At 45.6% G+C, this 26,631-nt stretch overlaps 1 protein-coding gene across 1 annotated transcript in view; it reads left to right on the forward strand.

Annotated features, from left to right (window-relative positions):
- LOC120991238 (zinc finger protein 567-like) overlaps window positions 1–23,935 on the forward strand; it is a 73,669-nt gene extending 49,734 nt beyond the window's left edge. The window contains exon 4 of the mRNA XM_040420101.1: window positions 22,893–23,935. Within this exon, the coding sequence (XP_040276035.1) occupies window positions 22,893–23,692 (800 nt within the window). The 3' untranslated portion in view covers window positions 23,693–23,935. The remainder of the gene's footprint in view (window positions 1–22,892) is intronic.
- Window positions 23,936–26,631: the final 2,696 nt, after the last annotated feature.

Genomic DNA, 26,631 nt, shown 5'->3' on the forward strand with positions numbered 1-26,631 from the left:
GTCAGGTTCCTCTAAGGTGTCAGGATGTCACTGTCTATTTCTCCATGGAGGAGTGGGAGTATATAGAAGGACACAAGGACCTGTACAAGGAGGCCATGATGGAGGAGCACCAGCCTCTTATATCACAGGGTAAGAGCCGTCATGTGCAGTGTATACACGTGTGTGCAGTGACATGTAATGGGCGAGCACCAGCCTCTTATATCACAAGGTAAGAGCCGTCATGTGCAGTGTATACACGTGTGTGCAGTGACATGTAATGGAGGAGCACCAGCCTCTTATATCACAGGGTAAGAGCCGTCATGTGCAGTGTATACACGTGTGTGCAGTGACATGTAATGGAGGAGCACCAGCCTCTTATATCACAAGGTAAGAGCCGTCATGTGCAGTGTATACACGTGTGTGCAGTGATATGTAATGGAGGAGCACCAGCCTCTTATATCACAAGGTAAGAGCCGCCATGTGCAGTGTATACACGTGTGTGCAGTGACAAGTAATGGAGGAGCACCAGCCTCTATATCACAAGGTAAGAGCCGTCATGTGCAGTGTATACACGTGTGTGCAGTGACATGTAATGGAGGAGCACCAGCCTCTTATATCACAGGGTAAGAGCCGTCATGTGCAGTGTATACACGTGTGTGCAGTGACATGTAATGGAGGAGCACCAGCCTCTTATATCACAAGGTAACAGCCGTCATGTGCAGTGTATACACGTGTGTGCAGTGACATGTAATGGAGGAGCACCAGCCTCTTATATCACAAGGTAAGAGCCGTCATGTGCAGTGTATACACGTGTGTGCAGTGACATGTAATGGAGGAGCACCAGCCTCTTATATCACAAGGTAAGAGCCGTCATGTGCAGTGACATGTAATGGAGGAGCACCAGCTGGCGAGGTTCATGCGGGGCCAACCCGCGTTTACTGATGGAGTTCAGACCTTTTATATTAAGGCCAGGTTCACACATGACTGATTAGCTGTGGAGTTTTGTGCGGCAAATCCTCAGCGTTGTTCAGTACCAGGAAAGTGGATGAGAACTTCACAATTCTCACACACTGTGTAAAAAAAACGTTGTGCTGCAGATTTTACCCTTTTCTATGCAAATAATGACACTACGTCTAATCTGCAGCTTTTCTGCAACTAAATCCGCAGCTAATCAGTCACGTGTGAACTCGGCCTAAGTGAGATTACTCTCACCATATTTGAGAAATCTAAGGAACTTAGCGGAGACTGGATGAGTCCGGCACCAGGAGGCAACCTGAATCCATGTATAGACTGGAGCATCCCAAAAACCTAGGCAGGGCTTTCAGGACGTTTAATATTGATGACTTATGTTCAGGATAGGTCATCACTGTCTGCGAGGATCCGACACCCAGCACCCCCGACGATCAGCGATGTTTGAAGACAGCGCTGTCCATTGCATAGTGGCTGTGCTTGGTATTGCAGCTCTTCTCTATTCACTTCCATGGAACAGATCTGCGCCCAGGACCAATGAACATGACGTCACAAGCTTAGCAAGAAGCCACAGGGCTTCAAACTGTTGATTGGTGGGGGTGGCGGTAGTTGGAACTCAACGAATCTGATATTGATGAGCTAACGTGAAGATAGGCTATCAAAATCTAGGGAGATAAAAAGAAGAGGGAAAAAAGTGAGAGAAGAGAATAAAACCGGCCGCCACAGAGGACACGTGACCCCATATAATATAAACCAAACTGTGAAATAACAGCAGCCGAGAAATAGCAATGAAGTATTAATAATCCATAAAGATCCACAGTCACCGGCCAATCAGGGGAGAAGGATTCCAACAGCATCCGAATCCAGGATCCAGACCTCTCTAGAGGATCAAGTAGGAGAATGGCAGGAGATGGTCTCGTGCGAGGTCTGTTTTTGCAGGACTGATGGGATGTCCATGCAGATAGTGGGGGTGGAGGAGTAAGGCTACTTTCACACTAGCGTTTAAGTTTTGCGGTATTGAGTTCCTTCAATGGGGACCGGACTGAAGTGAACAGAACGGAATGCACCAAAATGCATTCCGTTCTATTTAGTTGCGTTCCCAGACCGGAGAGCAAACTGCAACGTGTTGTAGTTTGCTTTCCGTCGTGGGATGCGGAGCAAGACGGATCCGGCATGACCCCCAATGCAGGTCAATGGGGATGGATCCATTTTCTCTGCCACGATAGCAAACGGATCCATCTTCCTTGACTTTCAGAGTTAATGTCACGGCCTTTGGTGTGTTTTGTGACACTTTCCTCCACTTGTGGTTGCCCGTGGCAACGTGTGGTATTGTGCATGTGGTGGCAGTGTCTCGGCCTTCTGGTTGATCCCCAGGATATGGTTGCCACGCGTGCCGTTGCCGGTGGTAACAGGTGGAGTGTGTGTTTGTTTGTACTTTTCCCCTTTAAGTAGCTTCCATCCCTTGCCTGGTATTGGAAGGGTTAATTCCCTTCCTAGTGAGTGAACACTGGGTGTGTCTGTGTCTGTGTGTGGCTACTTGGGGCTATTTAGCTTCTGCTGGATGCCAGTAGCTGAGGGGTACTCCAGCCATGGTGTTTGCTGGAGTCATCCTCCTGGTATTTTAACATCTATCCAGTGAGGGCCACCCTTGTGGTCATAAGTAATGTCTAGGCATAGATGTTCTGATTTTATGCTATGTCTTGTGGTGTCTTTATGTTTATTGCAGTGTATGGTCCTGGGTTCCTGTGTGATGTGTGGCGTGTGCTGTGTCCGTCTATGTTGCTGTGGACTGCAGCACTTGCACATGGGTTCCAGGCTATGTGTCTGTGGCAGGTAGGTGTGGTACTAGTCTTACTTACCTGCCATTGCCATATGCTGTATATGTTCCGCTCTCTTGTGTAGCTTGGCCAGTGAGACTCCTGTTCGTCCGTGCTTAGGAGGAACAGGTTGTCTTACCCTGCTCCTAGTCCAGGGCCACCCTGAGGGCTAGTAGGGATCTTAGGTTCCTGAGTATGAGCCCTCCTACCATCAGGGTCGGCTCATATGGCTAGGAGACAGGGTCAGATTTAGGGATGCGATAGGAGGTGACCTGCTCCCTGATTCCTGTCCTGGCCTATCAGCTATCTTATCGTTGACACCGCACGGCTGAGGGTTTTCCCCACTTTCAGCCGTGACAGTTAATGACGGATCCGTCTTGTCTATGTTAAAGATAATACAACCGGGTCCGTTCATAACGGATGCAGACGGTTGTATTATCAGTAACGGAAGTGTTTTTGCTGAACTCTGCCGGATCCAGTAAAAACACTAGTGTTACAGTAGCCTAATCTGATCTCACAAGAGAGGGAGCAGTAATTTGAAATATAGCTGAAAATTTTGGGAGATCTTCAGACGTATAAAATATTGCAGCATCTCGTTTTGCAAAATCCCCATCGATAAGTAATGTTATTATCCAGCAGGAGGCAGAAGAATCTCCTTTGTTGAAGAGCAATGCGAGAGATCCAGAAATAAATGACCTTTACTTCCCCGGAATTTAATGGTGTGTAAGGAACATGATTTGCACACTACACGTTTACAACTAAATCACAGAATAGCAAAGAAGTTCCCTCAAAACTTAACTTTCATTATAGTGAATAGAATTATTCCACAACAATACCCCAAAGATAAACTTACAATGTTTCTCCTTGAGCCTACCTAAAGTGGAACATCTGCCTCGATAAGGGTCATCACACTGTCTTCAAAACTATCCCTGGATGACCCTAATAGAAGACTTCAGGTTTATCAAAACAGACAGCTGTAGGATCTTCTGCATGTTTAGTGTGGCCAAGTGAGACTATAAGGCTGCGTTCACACGGGCGAGATTAATAGCAATATCTAGTCACTGTCCCTCGAGTAGTCCTTGCTAACAAATAGCACATAGCAGTACAGAGACAGCAACCAGCTCACCTGGTGGAGCATACAGCCCTGTATGCACGTGGATTTACAGCCTCAGACTTGAAAAAGAAGTGTTGTTCTACTCCGAAACACGTTGTCACGTATATGCAAATAAAAAGAATTGTCTCCAACCACTTGAGGTCGTGTTATTGCGCCAGGAGGTATCGAAAACAGTGGACCGCCAATACCCCACACCCCTTTATTGTCATTCACTAGAGGTATGGGAGGCTGGAGATGACCAAGGTTTCTGCAGATTATAAGAAAATGGTGGGCAAATGAAGGAGGCAGAGCTTGAGGACCATCTAGAGTGATTTGCTGATAACCCACCTTGTTCCAGGCAGCAGTCACCAGCCTGTCTCTGGTGCCTGTTGGCGGCTATAGGGCTGCTGCTCTAATAGTGAAGGAGGGACGATCTGGCTGGAAGCTGAAGACAGCAGCGGTGAGGAGTCCATGTCTTTCAGAGGCAGCTGCTATTGAACGTCCATGGGGTCTCTTTGAGGGGAAGCGTCAGTCGGAAGAAATGAGGGGGATTCTGGGGCCTAAGACTTGCTCTCTGAGGAGGCTGTGGGAGCAGATGTACCAGGAGGTAGATTCAAAACGAGTGCCATCTTGACAATGTGGTGGAGCTCTGAGGTAAAGAGCGCAGGAGACAGGTAGCACTTCAGCAAATTCAGCTAAGTGACAGTAATGTCTTAAGGAGGCTTCTGGTGCTTCTTGTTGCCCATCTCAGTTAGGCACAGTTGTACTTGTCCAACTAATGAATCTTCCTACAGAGGAAGATGGGGCTTTCGGTGATCTCACAGGTTCCTGTTCCTGTCCAGCAGGAAGGCGGTCTGTCATGGTCTCACAGAAAATATCCAGTAAATGTCTTAAGATATTTTTCTTGACTTGGAGAGCGATACAGATGTAGAGCTTTCTCCACCACCTCAGTGCCTGGTGGAAAGGAGACTGGGGGTAGTTTTTTACTTCCTCCGTGTACTTCGTCTGACTGATTAAGGTCTTTACTGTGGGATCTCTTTCTAGAAATTTACCATTATAAGCAGAAGTGTCATTGTGTCTGGAAGATGGCCTGACACCTTTCTGGATGGTAGGGTGCTGCAGGATGCGCCTAAAACACTCCAACCCCCTGCCCTGGGCCTTTGTAGAAGAAGCCATCAGCCCACTGCTGGCCATGTGCTCTCAGAGACCAGAGGTTACTATGGGCCTGTTGCCTGCTAGATGCTGTGAAGTAGAGACAGTTGGTGGGAAACACAGTATTATTTCCTCCTGATAACTAAACCTAGAAGTGAAGGAGCTGAGAGAAGAGTCTGATCTATAGACATATCTACAGGAGGCCATGTATTCAGTCACTGTGTGCTTGTGTCTCCACAGATGGATCCAGGAGGAGAAATCCACCAGAGAGATGTCCCCGTCCTCTGTATTCCCAGGACTGTCCAGAGGAGAAGGTCCCAGAGAATCCTCAGGTAGATGGAGCTGAGCCCTATACACATCTATATAGGGGGGTCCTGCGGTCATAAAGGGGTCATAGATTGTGGGGGTCTCTTATGTGGATCTGTTAGATTTCCCACCTGTCTGCTGTATTGTACTGAATTGTTACAGATGACAAATCAGGGGGAAGATCTGACTGATATTAAAGTGGAGGATGAAGAAGAGAGGATTATGGGCGATCTCCCATGTCGGAGTGAGGTGGAGGAGGACATTCCAGGAGATGTCACCACAGGTATGGAATCATGAATGGAGAAAGTGACTTCAGATTCTGTCCTTGGTGCCTTCAGGGCAGGAGGAGAATCTGATCACCGGCTGCTGCTCTCTGATTGGAGATGTCCTCATCACATCATGAAGTGTTCCCCTTATCCAGCTGACAGCGATCTCTGATCAGATTCTTCTCTGATCCCGGCTGTTCCTGCAGGACATGACGGTCAGTCACATCCACACACCCACTGGGGATTATGCGGATGCAGCTTTTATGTCTGTTCTGTCATGATGAACTACATGTACGCCATTGTGCAGGAATTACATGCCGCCAGTGACCTACATGTACCTCCTTTTGCATGTAAGGATAATTTTCTATGGACACCTTCAGGGCATTTTTTTTTCTTGATTTAATTTTGAGCAAAACAATTTGTTTTCAGTTGGTCTTTATTAAAAATATTGAGCCGTTTTGTCACAAAGGGTTAACTGTTTCACTAGCTGTGTGAATCATACTTTTTACTTTCACTTTGTGCCAGTCATCTAATAACCCTTACCTCTAAATTACTAAGAGGTCATAAACACCTTGATTTAAGTAACATCAGTGAGACTAGAACTGAGCTATAATAAGTGTTTATTAGGTCACAGATAAGGAGCCATCAGCTGAGCTGCCTGACGGAACAGAGTGAAAATTCAGATCCTGCTACTAGAGAAACTCAAGGCTGCACAAAGACAATGGTTCAAAATTAGTAACTAAATCAAATTGAAAAAATGACTCTTGGGTCAAAATGACTACAATGCAAGAATAAAAAAAAATTATCCACAAAGGTGTGCATGGCCTTTAACCTCTTCCGGACACAGGGCGTACAGGTACGCCCTCATGTCCTGGTACTTAAGGACACAGGGGGTACCTGTACGCCCTGTGTATTTCCAATCCCCGCCGCACGACGGGCGGTGATCGGAACAAGGTGCCTGCTCAAATCATTGAGCAGGCACCTTGGCTAAATGCGCGGGGGGGGGGTCCCGTGACCCCCCTGTGTCGGCAATCGCCGCAAACCGCAGGTCAATTCAGACCTGCGGTTTGCGGCTTTTCATGTTGCGGGCGGCGGCGGTGCCATCGGGTCCCCATGGGGCTGTAGGGGAAACCCGATGGCATGGAAGGCAGCGCAATGCCTTCCTTAGGCATCGGCGCTGCCTTTCTGTGAGATCCAGCCCCCTGGATCTCACAGGCCGGAAGCTGTATGAGTAATACACACAGTATTACTCATACAGCCAAGGCATTCCAATATACAGAAGTTGGTTTTTGAGAAATTTCAAGATTTGCTTCTAAACTTCTTCTAAGCCTTGTAACGTCCCCCAAAAATAAAATATCATTCCCAAAATGATCCTAACATGAAGTAGACATATGGGAAATGTAAAGTAATAACTATTTTTGAAGGTATTACTATGTATTTTAGAAGTAGAGAAATTGAAACTTGGAAATTTGCTAATTTTTCAAAAATATATATAAACACATATAAATTTTTTTGGACTTCATTTTACCAGTGTCATGAAGTACAATATGTGACGAAAAAACAATCTCAGAATGGCCTGAATAAGTCAAAGCGTTTTAAAGTTATCACCACTTAAAGTGACACTGGTCAGATTTGCAAAAAATGGCCTGGTCCTTAAGGTGAAATAAGGCTGTGTCCTAAAGAGTTTAATAATAAATATATAGTAGAGGATATACAACTTCAACCTCACTTCAACTCCAGCCCGGTCATTGACTGTAGCTCGCTGTAGTGCTGTACCTCTGCTCACTCTGCTGTATGTATCCTGCTGGTATCTCACCGCAGCTCGTGACCTGTTGTCCTGTTTAAGGATGAAGACCTCTTCAACTGTGGCTCACTGCAGTGACGTACAACCCTCCTGCTTCCAAGTGTCTCACCACACCCCTTCCAATGCAGGGTAAAACTTCCCAGGGTAACCGCACTTATATCTCCCCTCTAATAATGGCCGTAACAGGCTGCCTCCATCAGCAAACAGATGTAGGAAGCGCGGAACAGAGAGTATGTTCGTCCGCTCACATAGATCCTCCTCCCCACCAACGCACACCTTTTTTCATTCAGCTGGAAACATTTATTACAGTTTCTGATTGATATTGTAAAGAAGTCTATAAACCTGAGATCTGGTGACGATTACATTTTATTTCATTTTCGTGGCAAATGAGCAAAAAAACACCAATTCTGGCATTTAATTTTTTTAAAACTAGAAATGAAGGAGCTGAGACAAGTGTCTGACCTATAGACAGATCTACAGGAGGCCATGTATTCAGTCACTGTGTGCTTGTGTCTCCACAGATGGATCCAGGAGGAGAAATCCACCAGAGAGATGTCCCCGTCCTCTGTATTCCCAGGACTGTCCAGAGGAGAAGGTCCTGGAGAATCCTCAGGTAGATGGAGCTGAGCCCTATACACATCTATATAGGGGGGTCCTGCAGTCATAGAGGGGTCATAGATTGTGGGGGTCTCTTATGTGGACCTGTTAGATTTCCCACCTGTCTGCTGTATTGTACTGAATTGTTACAGATGACAAATCAGGGGGAAGATCTGACTGATATTAAAGTGGAGAATGAAGAAGAGAGGATGATGGGCGATCCCCCGTGTAGGAGTGAGGTGGAGGAGGACATTCCAGGAGATGTCACTACAGGTATGGAATCATGAATGGAGAAAGTAACTTTAGATCTTGTCCTTGGTGCCTTCAGGACAGTAGGAGAATCTGATCACCGGCTGCTGCTTTTCGATTGGAGATGTCCCCATCACATCATGAAGTGTTCCCCTTATCCAGTTGACAGTGATCTCTGATCAGATTCTTCTCTGATCCCGGCTGTTCCTGCAGGACATGACGGTCAGTCACATCCACACACCCACTGGGGATTATGGGGGCACAGCTTTTGTTTCTGTGCTATCATGATGAACCACATCTACGCCATTGTGCAGGAATTACATGCCGCCAGTTTTTCAATTGGTCTTCATAAAAAAAAAAAAATGTAGACGTTTTGTCAGAAAGGGTTAACAGTTTGTCTAGCTGTGTGCATCATACTTTTCGCCACGCCTCCACAACTGCACCACCGGGAGGGTACCCCGCCTCCCCATGGACAGGAAACAACTAGGAGACCAGCGCTTAAAAGCCTCCTCCCTCTTACCTTCTCCAGTTGTTTCTGTCCCTTGGAAGACAGACGTGGATCAGCACAGGGAAACGCAGAAACCTTCTTAATTGTTCGCCCCGGGAGGGCTTCTGTAGGAGGAGGATCACGGGGCTCCATGGTGGCTCTCCCTATCTCTTGGAATAAGTCCGGCGGATGCCGGCATCCCCGGGCTTCTAATGCTACCAGATTCGCCATCGGAAGCATGGGGCAGTAGATGGGGGGCATTCCCAGGGCCGGTGAATGCTCTGTTTGGCGTGGAGGAGCAGGCCGGCAGCGATGACATCAGACGCTGCACTTGACACGTGCACCTGGTGGCGGCCTCAGAGAAAAAAGGGAGAAGCCGGGCTTCTTACCCCTTCTCCGGGGTTGTGGATCCGACACGATGGGCGTCCATACAAGCAAGGCCTTCTCCAGGGCAGGAGGAGGCCTGAGAGCGGAGATTATGTCAGGACGGGGGCGGGAATTTTAAATATTCTGAGCGCTATGAGGAGGATAGTGTGTTCCCTGCCTCCAGTATGTCTGCTCCTCAAGAGGATGCGGTCCGCAAGCCTGTAGATCCCGGTTTCAGCGCCCTCAGCCCGATAAGCCTCCTCTCCTGTATGCCTGTGTAGATAAGATTAGGGATGTGGAGCTCTCCTCTTTTACTCGTGCACTGAGGGGTGTCTGGTTGTGGAGGTTAAAATAGATATAAATTACTAGCCCCCTTTTTTTTAAAATATAATTTTTTTTAGGGCAGAGAAACCTCCACTACCAGGACACAGAGCGGGGACTCAGGACGCAAGAACCCCAGTTACAAGCTCTTTTAAAATGAAGTATCCTTTTGCAGATTCTGATGCGACTTTTTGGGATAAAACTCCCAGGATTAATGCACTGGTAGCCCGTATATCAAGGAAATCCTCCCTTCTGTTTGAGGATATGGGCTTACTACGTGACCCCATGGATAAAAAATGTTGAAAGCCTGCTTAAAAAAATCATGGGAAATCAATACTGCAATGCTTAGACCCAGTATATCTTCCATCTGCACGGCTAGATCTTTGTCGGTATGGCTAGGAAAATTAGAAGTTCATCTGGCAGCTGGAACTCCTAGAGAGGAGATCTTAGCATCTACTGTATACCGAAGTTGAAACAGGCTACAAACTTTTTAGCCGACGCTTCAGCTGATTTAGTGAGACTGTCTGCTACATCAGCCGCCGTCTCCAATGCTACAAGAAGAGCCATCTGGCTCCGTTCCAAGTCAGGCATCAAAAAATCACCTATGTTCTATCCCCTGTGAAGGAGACCGTCTTTTTGGATCAGTCCTTGACAACATCCTAGAAAAGGCCTCTGATAGAAAAAAAGGATTCCCTACCGAGGATTTTTCCAGCAGAGGCGGTCCTTTCGAAACCAGAAAAACTGACAAAAAACGGATCAGAAAAGGAAGGATTATTCAGGAAATTGGCAGTCCTCAATAGGGAGAGGAAGAGGATTCCTTCTTAATCCTGACAAACCGACAAAATCTACTCAATGACGCCAAAAGCCCGGTTGGTGCAAGGTTAAAGACCTTTGCTCCACAGTGGTAAAGAATAGGCACCTCCCCTTGGATTCAAAATCCCATCCAAGAAGGATTCAGCCTAGAGTTCGATACCTGGGCAGTAGATTACTATGTAATCAACAAGCCACTGCCTCGGAGAGAAAAACAACTATCTCTGGAGATGGAAATATCCATCCTTCTCCAGAAAGAAGTATTGATTCGGTTCCAGACCACCAATAAAAAAGGGGATTCTATTCTCCGATATTTCTAATCAAGAAACCAGTTTCTTTAAGACTTATTACAAATCTAAGGAAGTTGAACAGAAATAAAATTCAAGATGGAGACCTTCAGGTCGACGATAAACCTCCTTCCTCAGAATTGTTTTATGGTAACTATTGATCTACAAGATGCCTATTATCATGTGCCAATCCTCAAGAATCACCAGAAATATCTGAGATTTGCTGTCCATATAGGAACCAGCCTGTGTCATTTTCAATTTCAGGCCATTCCCTTTGGGCTATCCTCTGCTCCGAGTATTTTCTCAAAGATAATATCCGAAGTAACAGGTTACCTCATAATACCCTATCTGGACGACTTCCTGATTGCAACCAAAACAGAAAACTAGCTGCTGTTTCATCTAGACCAAGTAAAGGAAGTCTTCCTTTCTTTAGGATGGATTGTAAATCACAAAAAATCTGATTTCGTCCCAAGTCAACGAAAGATCTTCCTAGGAGTTCTACTGGATTCATGTCTCCAGATGTCCTTCTTCCCAGAAGAGAAGCAGTTGACCATATGTCAGAAGATCTCTCAATTCTGCAAGTTAAAAGCTTCCACCATCAGAAACATCATGACGGTTCTAGGGTACCTAACATCCTCAATACCCGCAGTCAGATGGGCACAGAGCCATACAAGGGTTCTGCAGTGCTTTCTTCTAGACTCCTGGGACGATACTCAAACCTCCTTAGAAAGGAAGGTAGGCCTTCCATGGAGAGTATTAGTCCCTAGCCTGGTGGAGAATAAGAAAAAATTTGCAGACTGGAGTCTGCTGGAGTTAGGAAAATCTGTTAGTAGTCACTACAGATGCCAGCAGCAGAGGCTGTGGTGGTCATGCGCAGACCTGATGGTTCAGGGAGTTTGAGCAGGCAGAAGATAAGAAAAGGAGATTGGGCCTTGAATCCCAAAGTATTTCAATTGATTACAGCAAAGTGGGGCGTTCCGATCCTGGACTTATTTGCAAACTGAAGCAACAGGAAGGTACAAAAATTCTGTTCTCTGTCCCCACAGGACCAGCCAGAGTTTGTAGATGCCCTATCTCACCCTTGGCCAAAGGGGCTGCTATATGCGTGTCCCCCCCAACCCCCCCCCCCCCTTTCAGATTAATTCCGAGGACCCTAATGAAGGTAGTGGAAGAACTGGCGCAGGTAATCATGATCGCTCCTTATTGGCCAAGAAGAGCCTGGTTTTCTCCGCTTCTCAGCCTGTCGGAAGGGGAATACTGTACACTGCCAGATCTTTTCCAGGGTCCGATCTATCACCTCAGTGTCTCAACTCGTATTGACGGCTTGGAGATTGAACGCTTAGCTTTAAGGGGGAAGGTCCTCTCGGATCCAGTAATATCCACTATTCTAAAGGGTAGGAAAGCCGTGACATCAAAGATTTATCTTAGGACCTGGAAACCCTTCCTTGCCTTTACAAAGAACAGGAACTGTCCGGAATCCCTACAAAATCTGCCCATTATTTTGGATTTCCTACAGTCGGGGTTGAACAAGGGTCTCAAACCCTCTACCATCAAAGTGCAGATATCGACCTTGAGTATTTTTCTGGACGCAAAATTGGCAGAACAACCTTTAGTCAAGCAATTTTTTAAAGGGGCTGCCAGAATCTCACCAACTGTACGCTCTACCATTCCAACATCAGACTTAAATTTAGTTCTTACAGTCTTAATGGAGTCACCATTCGAACCCATTGATAGCATCTCCATGAAGCTTTTATCACTCAAGACCGCCTTTCTTCTAGCATAACAACTGCTAGAAGGGTGGGTGAGATCCAGGCACAGGCATTCAGTTGTCGTCCACTGTATCTGAAAATTTTAGATGATCGCATAATCCTTAAGCATTGCCCAGCGTTCCTTCCAAAAGTAGTTTCAAAATTCCATTGTAATCCGGAAGTTCTGCCGTCCTTCTGTGATTCTCCTACCACGGACCAAGAGAGGAAGTTCCACAATCTGGATGTAAGACGTTGCCTGCTATGTTATCTGGAAAGAACAAAGCAGTTGTCACCACCAAACATCTGAGAAGCTCTGACAGATGTTCTTCAGAACCTCCCACTTGAGGTTTCTTTTTGTTTTGCTTTAGTTTCCTCATCTCGTTAGCCTCTCTCAGCTGTCATGTAGTTGCACTGATTGCATCCCTTTAAATCCCTTCCCATACTGCATCACTTTGCGGTTTATACAACTTCCTGGAGTGTATGCATGCTGGATGCTACTACTGTCTTCTACAGATAAGTTTTGTTCATTTGTATTTTCCTGTTTGCTGGATCCCAGGTGACCCTGACTCCCTCCGTATCAAGTGTAGGGAGCCGGTGGTCGTGTCCCCTCACTATTATAGGGTGTTCAGGGGTTATACAGTCGAGGTACGAGGATATGCGATCTTCTACCATTGAGAATTTTGCATAGGCTGAGCAGTTAGGGAGAGAGCCAGGTCTGTTGCAGGACTATCCCTTTAGTTCCTTAGTTTCGGATCTTCCTTTTGTGTCTTCTAGTTTGCTGTACACCTTCCGTGACAGCAGTTCAGACAGTCAGACCACCTCTTTATCCAGTTCCAGGGTCCAAATAAGAGTCTCGTAGCCAGGAAGCCTACGTTCGCTCGGTGGATAAGAGACGCTATATCTCTTTGTTATACCAACAGGAATCTTGTTTCCCCCCCCCCCCCCCCCCCCCCAACAGACTCAAGGCCCACTCGACTCGGGCAACGTCAGCCTCCGGGGCAGAAAGCGCCGCTATATCTATTGAACAGATCTGCAAAGCGGCTGCCTGGGCTAATCCTATGACCTTTTTTAAGCACTACAGGCTGGATGTGACCCATAATCAGGACTTGTCCTTTGGGCGTAGAATTTTTTCTGCAGTAATCCCTCCCTAAAGAATGTTCTTCCCTGTTAATCCTTCTCTCAGTGCCGTTGGGGGAGGCGCCGGGGATAAAGGGTTAATTACCTTGGTGGATTGTATTATTTTGAATTAATAATAATTTTTATTGCATAATTTTCCATGTCCTTTGTCATTAACTGGCTTAGGTAAGGAGAGGAGGCCTTTTAAATCTGCAGCTCCATTGTTGTTTCCTGTCCAGGGGGCGGGGATACCCTCCTGTCAGTGCCGTTGGGGAGGCTAATGGAAAATCCAATTACCGGTAAGAGTAATTAACCCTTTCTGCATCATGTAAAAAAGCGTTATGTGCAAAGAAGTTGGGGCTGCTATTGAAGCAAAACTAGCTGTGGCTCCTCCTAGGCCATCCACATCCAAAGCTTTGTGTTCTCCACTGGAAGAAAAGTACTCAGATCTGGATGAAGGTGAACTATCCTCGGATTTGGGTTCCAGTCTCTGAGGATACCTCAGGTCAGCCGTTATGCTCTATTGAAGAGACGGAATATCTTTTGAAAAATATTAGAGCCACTATAAATCTTGCTGGGATAAAACGCCTAGGGTAGATGCCCCAGTGGCAAAAATTTCTAAGAAATCTGCATTACCTTTTGAAGACTTAGGGCTTTTGAAAGGTCCAATGGACAAAAAAGGTGGATCACTGTTTAAAAAGACCTGGGAGTCATCTACCGCTCTCCTATGTCCAGGTATTGAAGCTACATACACGGCTTGTACCTTGTCTTTATGGCTTTCCCAATTAGAAGAGCACATTGAATCAAGCACTCCCAGGGAAGGCTACTTTTACACTTGCGCTTGGTGCGGTTCCGTCATGGATCTGCACAGACGGATCCATTCAGATAATACAAACATCTGCATCCGTTCAGAACGGATCCGTTTGTATTATCTTTAACATAGCCAAGACGGATACGTCTTGAACACCATTGAAAGTCAATGGAGGACGGATCAGTTTTCTTTTGTGTCATAGAAAACCAATCCGTCCCCATTGACTTACATTGTGTATTAGAACAGATCCGTTTGGCTCAGTTTCGTCAGACGGACACCAAAACACTGCAAGCAGCGTTTTGGTGTCCGCCTCCAAAGCGGAATGGAGACGGAACGGAGGCAAACTGATGCTTTCTGAGCATTAGGGCAAAACTGATCCATTTTGGACCGCTTGTGAGAGCCCTGAACGGATCTTACAGACGGAAAGACAAAACGCCAGTGTGAAAGTAGCCGAAGATATTTTTGCCTTGATCCTGATTCTTAAACACGCATCCAATTTTCTAGCAGACGCTTCTGTGGATGTCGGGGAAACTAGCATCTAGATCGGCAGCATTGTCTAATGCCTCCAAAAGAGCCATCTGGCTTAGAACTTGGTCAGGTGATTCTGCTTCTAAGAACAGGCTCTGTTCCATTACGTGTGAAGGTGACAGGCTTTTTGGAACAGCGTTAGATGATATATTGGAAAAGGTCGCTGACAGAAAAAAAGGTTTCCCCACGGAATCCAAATTATTCTACCAAGGACGGTCATTTTGGGCCCAAAGATGTCCTAGATTTGACCAAAAGAAAAAAGATTCAGATGCCTAGCAGCCCACTAAAAGGAGAGGCAGGGGTTTTCTTTTTAACCAAGAAAAGTCTTCTCGTCCTTTCTTCCAATGATGCCAGAGGTCCAGTGGGGGAAGGGGGTGACTAAAAAACTTCGGTGAAGCCTGGAAAAACATTCATGCATCTCCTTGGGTGTTATCAGTGATCAGATTAGAATCAGGTCTCCAGTTAGAATTCTTAAAAATTCCTCCCAGCAGATATTGGGTAAACAGAAGACTGAAAGGAGAGGATCAGAGAGTAATGGATCTCCAGATCTCTCTACTCATCCAGAAAGGAACTATAGTTCCAGTCCCATTTCAGGAAAGAACAGAGGGATTCTATTCCCCAATATTTTTGGTGACCAAAACAAATGGTACCTTCAGGGCAATTATCAATCTAAAGACCCTCAACAAGTACATTGTATACAAAAGGTTTAAGATGGAAACTGTGAGGTCCACAATAAATTTAACAAAGAACTGTTTATGGCAACAATAGATTTAACCGACGCATACTATTATATATCCCCATCCACAAAAAATACCAGAAGTATTTAAGAATAGCAGTATGGTTTCAGGATTCCTTTCAGCATTTTCAGTTCCAGGTTCTACCATTTGGCCTGAGTTTAGCTCCAAGAGTCTTCACAAAAGTAATGGCAGAGATTTCAGGATTTCTTCAACAATCACAAATACTGTTAATACCATACTTGGACGACCTCCTGATAGCAGCCCCAACAGAAGAAGCTCTATACGTTCATCTGCAGCTTGTAATAGACTCCTTATCAAACCTGGGCTGAATACTCAATGTTCAAAAATCAAACTTAATTCCTGCCCAGGAAAGCGTGTTTTTGGAATTTTCCTAAATTCCCGCCTCCTGTCGTCCTTCCTTCCAATGGAGAAGCAGGTCTCCCTGAATCGGAGTGTGAAGGAATTTTGTGGGACAGAAAGGGTATCTTTCAGACACATCATGACCATCCTAGGCCTTATGACCAACTCTATTCCAGCAGTCAAGTGGGCCCAAGCTCATACAAGAACGTTACAAGCGTTCCTATTGAGAACATGGGACAGAAGACAAGTATCCTTAAACAAGAAGGTGAGAGTCCCGTCTGTGGTAAAGCTATCTCTGAAGTGGTGGTGCAATCTGTCTGAAGGTGTTGTCACGGCCTCGCTGTGACACGTTTACCGTACTTGCCGGTTGCCAGTGGCAACGTGTGGTTGTCCGCATGTGTGTGCTTTTGCTCCCCTTCTCCTGGTTCCTCCTCTGTCTGGTGCTGGAGGGGTTAACTACCTTGATGGGTGTGGTCACTAGGTGCTTCTTATACCTGTGGCTTTAGGCCAGGAGTCAGTTGTACTCAAGCCTCGGTGTGTTCTTATGGGTTCCAGTTTACCTTTGTGTGGTCTTCTGTTGTGCCGTCCAGCAGCTGCGGCAAGTATGTCACCATGCCTTCCTCGGTTCTTGGTTCAGTGGTTATCCCCGACACTGGATACTTACCTGCCGTTCCACTTGGCTTCCTTTCCTTGCTGTTAGGCCTGCAGAGACTCCTGCTCTTCCGTGTCTTGGAAGAACAGGTCGTCTCTCCCCTGCTCCTATGTGAGGGATTATCAGGGTGACTCAGGGTCCTAGGTATCCTGGGTATGAGGAGTCCTACCATCCAGGTCTGCTCATACGGTGAGGAGTTAGTGCGAGGATTAGGGAGGCTTTAGGAGGTGAACTGATCCTGGCCTATCTGCGTCCCCGCTCACCTAATATCGTACGGTGGGGAATGGCGTCAGGCGCAGCAGATTATAATGACAACAGACGCCAGAAGACTTGGATGGGGTGCTCATCTGGAAGATTCAGTAGCCCTTCAAACGTGCGGGAGCTCTGTGCAGCTTGGCTGGCCCTAAAGGCCTTGTCCCAAAAAATTCAAGCAAGACATGTAAAAATCTTGTCAAACAACACCACAACGGTCTCATATATCAACAAACAGGGGGGGGGACAAGAAGTCATTCTCTGGCGACAATGTCGCAAAACATATTCTTGTGGGCCGAACAGAACCTGAAATCTCTAACCGCAATTCACGTAAATGGGGAAGAAAATCTACTGGCAGATTTTCTGAGCCGAGAGAGATTAAAAGGAGAATGGAGACTGAATCAGTCAATCTTCAACACCATCTGTGTGAAATGGGGAGTCCCAGTGGTGGATCTTTTGCTTCCAGAAAGAACAAGAAGGTAAAGGATTTCTTCTCTCTCTCATTACGAGATCATCCACGTCAGGTAGACGCTCTAGCAAGACCATGGCCTCGAGGCCTATTGTATGCCTCCCCCCCCCCCCCCCCCCTCTCATTCCCTGGGTGCTCATAAAGGCTATAGAGGAACAGGCCACGATCATTTTGATGGCACCCTTTTGACCGAAAAGAGCTTGGTTCCCCATCCTCAGGAACCTAGCAGGAGAGAATTTCTGGACCCTACCTTCCCGACCAGATCTTCTGTCCCAAGGTCCAGTATTTCACCTGAATGTGCCTCATCCTTGCTTAACAGCCTGGATGTTGAACAGGCCATCTTGAAGGAGAAAGGTCTGTCTGATGCTGTAATCACTACCCCGATGCACAGCAGGAAGCCAGTAACCTGAAAGATCTATATACGATCCTGGAAAACCTTTCTTACAGTAAAAGACACCTGGGATTCGTCCATGCCTCCTGATGTCAACCCGGGGTTGGACTTTTTACAATCCAGCCTAGATAAAGATCTTAAAGTGAGTACCTTGAAAGTATAGGTAGTAACCCTTAGTGCCTTTATGGGGATAAGGTTAGCAGAATTGGACTTAGTTAAAAGATTCCTGAAGGGTGCTAGGATTCGTCCTTCTTTCAGATCTTCGGTGCCTCCTTGGGACTTGAATCTGATTCTTTCTGTCTTAATGGAACCTCCATTCGAACCTATTTCTAAAATCTCTATAAAAATGTAACTATAAAAACAGCTTTTTTTGTTAGCAATTACAACAGCTAGGAGAGTGAGATTCAAGCCTTTTCCATATTACCAACTTATTTGACTATTCTAGAGGAAAGAATTATTTTAATGCACTCTCAAAAGTTCCTCCCAAAAGTAGTCGAGATTCCATTGCCAACAGGAAATTTCTCTACCTTTTTTGTCCGAAAAAGAAAAACTGTTCCATAATTTAAATGCAAGAAGAAGTGTCTTACAGTACCTGGAATCCATGAAGTCCTTCAGGAAGTCGGAACAGTTATTAATTCAATACTGAGGAGGAAACCAAGGAAAGTTCGCTAGCAAGGCTTCCATTGCACGCTTGATCAAATCTTGCATCATCATGTGCTATAAGTTAAAGGATATTCCTCCTCCAGTGGTGTTGACGGCTCATTCCACTCGGGCGGTGTCCACCTCCTGGGCGGAGGGGGCTTCGGCTTCAGGCCTCTTTCACACGACCGTTTCTTTTCTTCTGTTTACGGGCCGTTTTTATGCGTTCCGTATACGGAACCATTCATTTCAATGGTTCTGCAAAAAAAACTGAATGTTTCAGTTTTTCCGTTCTGTTGAAAGATAGAACATGTCCTACTATTGCCCACAAATCACGTTCCATGGCTCCATTCAAGTCAATGGGTCTGCCAAAAAAACGGAACACATACGAAAATGCATCCGTATGTCTTCCGGATCCTTTCCGTTTTTGCGGAACCATCTATTGAAAATGTTATGCCCAGCCCAATTTTTTCTATGTAATTACTGTATACTGTATATGCCATACGGAAAAACGGAACGGAAACACAACGGAAACAAAAAAACAAAACAACGGATCCATGAAAAACGGACCACAAAATACTGAAAAAGCCATACGGTCGTGTGAAAGAGGCCTCATTGGAAGAAACTTGTCGTGCAGCTACCTAGTTGAGTCCCTCGACCTTTTTCAGACACTACAGACTTGATGTATTTTCTAACAGGGATTTCTGTTGAGTTTGATGTTTTGACTATATATATCCAGTTGTTTCTTTGGTTTGGTCAATCATTTCTGACATTGATTTAGTAAATAACTTAATAAATTTTGTTCTGACTTCTATATTTGAGTCCTAGGTTATTAACTGGAGAAGGTAATGGGGAGGAGGCTTTTAAGCGCTCTAAATTACTAAAAGGTCATAAACTTATTTAAGCCCACATTCCTATCAGTAAGATAAGAACTGAGCTATAATGAGTGTTTATAAGGTTGGAGATAAGGATAATTCAGATCCTGTTACTAGAGAAACTCAAGGCTGCACAAAGACAGTGGTTCACAATTTTTAATGAAAACAAATTAAAAAAAATGATTTTTAACTCAAAATTACTACAATGCAACAATAAAAAATTTCCCACAAAGGTGTACATGGCCTTTAATAATAAATATATAGTAGAGGATATACAACTTCAACCTCACTTCAACTCCAGCCCGGTCATTGACTGTAGCTCGCTGTAGTGCTGTACCTCTGCTCACTCTGCTGAATGTATCCTGCTGGTATCTCACCGCAGCTCGTGACCTGTTGTCCTGTTTAAGGATGAAGACCTCTTCAACTGTGGCTCACTGCAGTGACGTACAACCCTCCTGCCCAAGTGTCTCACCAGACCCCTTTCAATGCAGGGTAAAACTTCCCAGGGTAACCGCACTTATATCTCCCCTCTAATAATGGCCGTAACAGGCTGCCTCCATCAGCAAAAAACAGCTGTAGGACGTGCGGAACAAAGAGTATGTTTGTCCGCTCACATAGATCCTCCTCCCCACCAACGCACACCCTTTTCATTCATCTGGAAACATTTATTGCAGTTTCTGATTGATATTGTAAAGAAGTCTATAAACCTGAGATCTGGTGACGATTACATTTTATTTCATTTTTGTGGCAAATCAGCAAAAAAACACCAATTCTGGCTTTTTTTTTTTTTTTTTAACTAGAAGTGAAGAAGCTGAGACAAGAGTCTGATCTATAGACAGATCTACAGGAGGCCATGTATTCAGTCACTGTGTGCTTGTGTCTCCACAGATGGATCCAGGAGGAGAAATCCACCAGAGAGATGTCCCCGTCCTCTGTATTCCCAGGACTGTCCAGAGGAGAAGGTCCCAGAGAATCCTCAGGTAGATGGAGCTGAGCCCTATACACATCTATATAGGGGGGGTCCTGCGGTCATAGAGGGGTCATAGATTGTGGGGGTCTCTTATGTGGATCTGTTACATTTCCCACCTGCCTGCTGTATTGTACTGAATTGTTACAGATGACAAATCAGGGGGAAGATCTGACTGATATTAAAGTGGAGGATGAAGAAGAGAAGATGATAGTCGATTCCCCGTGTGGGAGTGAGGTGCAGGAAGACATTCCAGGAGATGTCACCACAGGTATGGAATCGTGAATGGAGAAAGTGACCTCAGATTTTGTCCTTGGTGGGAAGGAGGAGAATCTGATGATTTGTAGATTTCCCCAACACATCATGAAGTGTTCTCCTTATCCAGCTGACGGTGATCTCTGATCAGATTCTTCTCTGATCCCGGCTGTTCCTGCAGGACATGATGGTCAGTCACATCCACACACCCACTGGGGATTATGAGGGCACAGCTTTTGTATCTGTGCTACTACATGTACGCCATTGTGCAGGAATTACATGCCGCCAGTGACCTACATGTACCTCATTGTGCGGGAAAGGGTTAAGAACATGTAAGGATAATTTTCTATGTACACTTTTTTTTTTTAATTGGCCTTTATTAAAAATATTGAGCCGTTCTATCACAAAGGGTTAAAGGGGTTATCCGAGTTAACTTAATTTCTCTCTATGGCTTTATTTCCCCTATACATTAGTTTTCCTAAATAACTTGCAGTACCTATCTTGTGCCGTTTCTCTGCTACACTAAAGAGTCATGTGACCGCCCACGTCATCAGCTGTGACGTTCCGTTTACATGGAGCTCTCTGCTTGTCGGAGTGACTAAGCCATGTAAACGGAACGTCATCAGCCTTGGCCACGCCCCCACCTCTCTGGATTACAGTCCGTGCGGCTGTGAGTTGATCGCGCATGCGCGATCCTCACTTGTGCAGCGGCTACCTCAAAGTTCCTCCCTTCGGCTAATAGGTCAGGCAAAACCAGCAATAGCTTGGGGCCCCGAACTGGTTGGGGCCCCGAGCTGGCCAAGCATAGTGACAGTCAGAAGATCCATCCAATGGTATAAAATATTCTAACCCCCAGGCGTTCCCATGGTGACGGGGACGCTTGCCTGGTTAGAATATACCATCGGATCTGAGTTTTTCGAGCTCAGTGAGATCGTAAAAAACTCAAATCCGATGGTATATTCTAACCCCCAAGCGTTCCCATGGTGACAGGGACGCTTGCCTGGGGATTAGAATATACAGGGAGCTGTAGTGAGCTCTTTACTTGCATTCTTGCCTCTGTACTCCGGTAATAGCAGAGCAGGCAGTTCGGGGGGCGGCGCTCACTCACTGTCACTGACGTCACGCGCCTGCTCCTCCCACTAGGCGGAGCAGGCGCGTGACGTCAGTGAGTGAACGTCGCCTGCACTGCCTGCTGTTGTTACCGGAGCTCAGCAAAGTAAGAGTCAGAGACTCATAGATTTCAAAATAATAATAAAATAGCTCTGCATAGAAAAATGAAGTGAATGATTAGTACTGCTGCTGTGAGCGTCGGGGAGGGGGATCTGTGGATGGCACTGTAGGTGGATCTGTGGTCTGTGGATGGCAGGCAGTGCCATCCACAGATCCCCCTACAGTGCCATCCACAGACCACAGATCCCCCTCCCCTAAACAGTGCCATCCACACAGATCTCCCCCCTAAACAGTGCCATCCACAGATCCCCTCCCACAAATATTCATGAGGGAGAGATGAGTCATTGTTGTTACTGCTGCATGTAAACACAGCAATAACAGAACCTAGAAAAGGTGTAAAGATCTTTTTTTTTAAAAAAAAATCAAGCTTGACTAATGTATATGTATATCCTGATTAATTTTGTTAGGTTTTATTTTTTTTCCCATAACTCGGATAACCCCTTTAACTGTCTAGTTGTGTGCATCCTACTTTCACTTTGTGCCGGTCATCTAATAACCCTTACCTCTAAATTACTTTTTTATTAATCAGTTATCTCCCACTAATAACCGTAACAGGCTGCCTCCATCAGCAAACAGTTGTAGGAATCGCGGAACAGAGAGTATGTTCGTCCTCTCACATAGATCCTCCTCCCCATCAGCGCACACCTTATTCATTCAGCTGGAAACATTTATTACAGATTCTGATTTTATATCCGAACGATCCGAGATCTGATGACTATCGCGTTTTATTTCATTTTTGTGACAAATCGGCAAAAACAATCTCAGGGTGTTGCTGAGAGACCGAGGAAGCTCCCTGCCTCTAAAACACTTTGCTGTCGTCGTTATTGACTGCAGCATCTAAGGGGTTAAGTGGCCCAGATCACCGCTTCTGCTGGTTCGGCCCATTAGAGCAGTAGTCTCCACTCTCAGCTGCCTTGAAAACCAGTGCAATGCATAGACTAGGCCACCATAAGAAGCTTAGTATACGGCCCGTTAGAGACCACAGTAAAGCGGCGTATTGGTGGTCGCTAAGGTTTTAAAGCGATCCCCAGCTGATGTTAACAGATTGCAGGGATGGTTGCCAGACATGGTTGGGCTTTACAGATTTTTGAATTTTATCAAGTTTTGGTTTTCTGTGTGTAATAAAAATCATGACTGGATGTAAGTCAGAATCCTGAGGAAGTTCTAGAACGCTTTATAAGGCTTGAATCGCACGTGCAGTTTTTTAATTTTTGGTCAAAGCCAGGAATGGATTCAGAACAAATTGATTTTACTTCTTCCTGTTAGAACCACATCCAGCCTAATAGGAATGTTATATGTTTGTCTTTTCTATAGTTTGGGGAAAAATAGAAAAAAATTTTTTTTTTTAAATTTTAACAGAAAATCCCAATAAGAATTCTGATGAAAACTTCATGTTATCACTAAATGATAAAGCAGAAAATGAAGATATCATTCATCGCTCTTCTGGAGGAAACCTAATTACCCTTAATGGACTTCCAGGACATTACAGTACAGATCTGTCATACAATCCCTCGAATCATGAGAAACCTTCTCCTGTCCAATCACAGATTGTTACCACAAGTACAGGTCAGAAAGAGGTTGAAAGTTTTCAGCGTTGTAAAGAATTCACAAAAACAGTCCTTCTTTCTACACGCAGAGGAATTCCCAGAGGAGGAGAGCAGAAATCATTCCCCTGTTTAGAATGTGGAAAGTGCTTCAAATATAAATCCCATCTTGTTAGACATGAGAGACTGCACACAGGAGAGAAGCCGTATTCATGTTCAGAATGTGGGAAGGGCTTTAAAATGAAATCATATCTTGCTATACATGAGAGACTTCACACAGGAGAGAAGCCATATGCATGTTCAGAATGTGAGAAATGTTTTACAGAAAAATCAACTCTCGTTATACATGAGAGGTTTCACACAGGAGAGAGGCCATATTCCTGTCCAGAATGTGGAAAGTGCTTTATAAATAAATCAAATCTTGTTAGACATGAGAGAACTCACACAGGAGAGAAGCCATATTCATGTTCAGAATGTGGGAGACGGTTTACAGAGAAGTCAAGTCTTGTTGTACATGAGAGAATTCACACGGGAGAGAGGCCATATGTTTGTTCAGAATGTGGGAGACGTTTTACACAAAGATCAGATCTTGTTAAACATGAGAGATGTCACTGAGAAGAGAAGCTGTATTCTTATCCAGAAGGTGAGAAATGTTTTACACAAATCAGATAATGTTACACATGGCAGAATCCATACAGACGGGAAGTTGTATTGATGTTAAGAATGTGGGAAATGTTTTACAAAGAAATCACATCTTGTTACACAGAAGAGAAGTTGTATTCACGTTCAGAATGTAGAAAGTGCTTTTCAAATAAATCAAATCATTATACATGAGAGATGTCAAACAGGAGAGAAAACATTTTAACAAATCAGGTTATTTTTGGATCTTAGGGCTCTTTCACACTTGCGTTGTTCTGTTCCGGCATAGAGTTCCGTCGTCGGGGCTCTATGCCAGAAAAATCCTGATCAGGATTATCCCAATGCATTCTGAATAGAGAGAAATCCGTTCAGGATGCATCAGGATGTCTTCAGTTCAGGACCGGAACGTTTTCTTGGCCGGAGAAAATACCGCAGCATGCTGCACTTTTTGCTCCGGCCAAAAATCCTGAACACTTGCCGCAAGGCCGGATCCGGAATTAATGCCCATTGAAAGGCATTAATCCGGATCTGGCCTTAGTGCTAAACGTCGTTTCGGCGCATTACCGGATCCGACGTTCAGCTTTTTCTGAATGGTTACCATGGCTGCCAGGACGCTAAAGTCCTGTCTGCCATGGTAAAGTGTAGTGGAGAGCGGGGGAGCAGCACACCCACCGTCCGCGTGGCCCCCGGGGCACCCCAGAGCGACGCCAGGGCGCCCCACGCACATGGACCACGCGATCGCATGGATCACGCAATTCATGCGCATGGGGCGCCCCGACGCCGCTCCAGGAGCCGCACGGACTGTAAGTATATTGCTCCCCGGCTCCCCACTACTACTATGGCAGCCAGGACTTTAATAGCGTCCTGGCTGCCATAGTAACACTGAACGCATTTTGAAGACTGATCAGTCTTCAAATGCTTTCAGTTCACTTGCGCTGTTACGGATCCGGCGGGCACCTCCGGCAACGGAAGTGCACGCCGAATCCCAACAACGCAAGTGTGAAAGAGCCCTTGATCAAATACAAAAACTGAAATTGGTATTATGGGTATGCGTCCTTATACACAATCAAGCAAATATATGTGGGGGTAGGACGCTAAAACAAAATAACGAATTTTTTTATTAACTTATTTTGTTAAAATATAGGGGTATCTACCCGTCACTGCAGAAAGCAGCAACTGAATCTTTACTAATTCGTGGGACCTCACCTATAGCAGCCACATAGATGGCAATGGAGCCACCTCAGGATATAAGTTGGATGCCACAAACTGAAACCCACCAACACTAAGGGGGCTAAGACACCACAGGTACCAGATGTATGACCTGGGTGAAGGTACTGACTAGGTGGATAACTGGTCCCAGCAGGACACCAGGTATCACTCCTAACAGTGAATGTCAGCGCGCAGACATTCACTGCACTAGCATAGTACAGGTGCAGGATTATGGCGGGGCAACACCCTTAGCTCCAATTGATGTGTCTGGAGCAATGATTGCCCTAACCCTTTCCTTGGTGGTCAAAACTCTACGCGTTTCCATGCATTAAACATGCATTTCATCAGGAGCAACGTGCACCATGAATAATACAGCCCAACGCCTCTGACATAGGTGTTTGACCGAGGCTATGAACACTAAGCCTGACACCGGATTCCTCTAGTGTGAGGTACGGTGTTGTCACTTGTATTCTACTTTCCTGCCTAGGCTGACCACCTCTAGATTGAGGCACACCGTGCTGGTGTGCAGACAAATCGGCGCTGTAATGGCCGCAAAGCGGCTCCCAGAACGCCGAGATTTACAGGGTGAAACCCCGCCCCGCTAGACACGCCCCCCGGCTAACAGCCAATCCGGCCAGGAGGCTCGGTACAGGATAAACCAGTGGCTGAGCAACGGGAGGAACTACATCAGTCCCAGGGAAAGCGCAATGCGCCGCATGGTAAACAGGGAAAATCATAGCGGCTCTGTATCACCGCAACTACAAAACCTAATTGTCTATATACAGTGGAGTGAGACCACAATCGAGGATCCTGAAACGGAGCGCTGACACTCAGCTACATATATAAGAGAGCTCAAATATATCTACAGGTCCCCTCAAATTAAATACATGGATGGACATAGGCCTGAATATAGGACAGTGTACATTCATATAAAGGGGACAAACGAGATGGCATCATTGAGGCCAGATGGTTTGATGGTATTCAAAGAAAAAATCCATCTCTCCTCTTTTTGTAACAAGATGCGGTCACAGTCCCCGCCCCTCAATGACATCTTCACAGAATCAATCACCTGAAATTTAACGGATGATGTATTTCCACTGTGAGATTCTGATACATGGCGTGCAATCGGGGTGTCTTTTAAGTTCGTAATGTCCAGAACATGTTCCCCGATGCGACGCCTGAGCTCTCTGATGGTTTTGCCAACATATTTCATGCCGCATACGCATGTCATCAGGTAGATAACCCCAACTGACTTGCAGTTGTAAAATGACCTGATAAAAAAGGTTCTCTCTGAGGTATTGCTGGCAAAACTCTTGGTCTTCTCTATAAATCCGCAGAATTTGCAAGATCCACAGGGAAACGTCCCTGTAAGCGAATTCCGCAACCAAGACTGTGGTTTAGGGCTTACATATAAGCTGTGTGTCAACATATCTCGTAAGTTGTTCCTGCGCCGGTAAGTGACTGAGGGTCTAGATGGAATCATACCGCCAATATCGGGATCAGATTTAAGTATATCCCAGTGTTCCACGAGGACTTGGCGTACAGCCTCTTGGGCACTGTCATATGTGCCAATGATCCTGACAGTGTTATCATTAGTATCCCTCTTTTTGGGGGATAACAGAAGATCCCTGTTGGTACTTAATGAATGTTGGTATGCCTGTCTCAGACATCGCTGGGGATAACCGCGACGCTGGAACCTCTGCTGA

Source organism: Bufo bufo, chromosome 2 (genome assembly GCF_905171765.1).
Source record: "Bufo bufo chromosome 2, aBufBuf1.1, whole genome shotgun sequence".
Taxonomy (NCBI): Eukaryota; Metazoa; Chordata; class Amphibia; order Anura; family Bufonidae; genus Bufo; species Bufo bufo.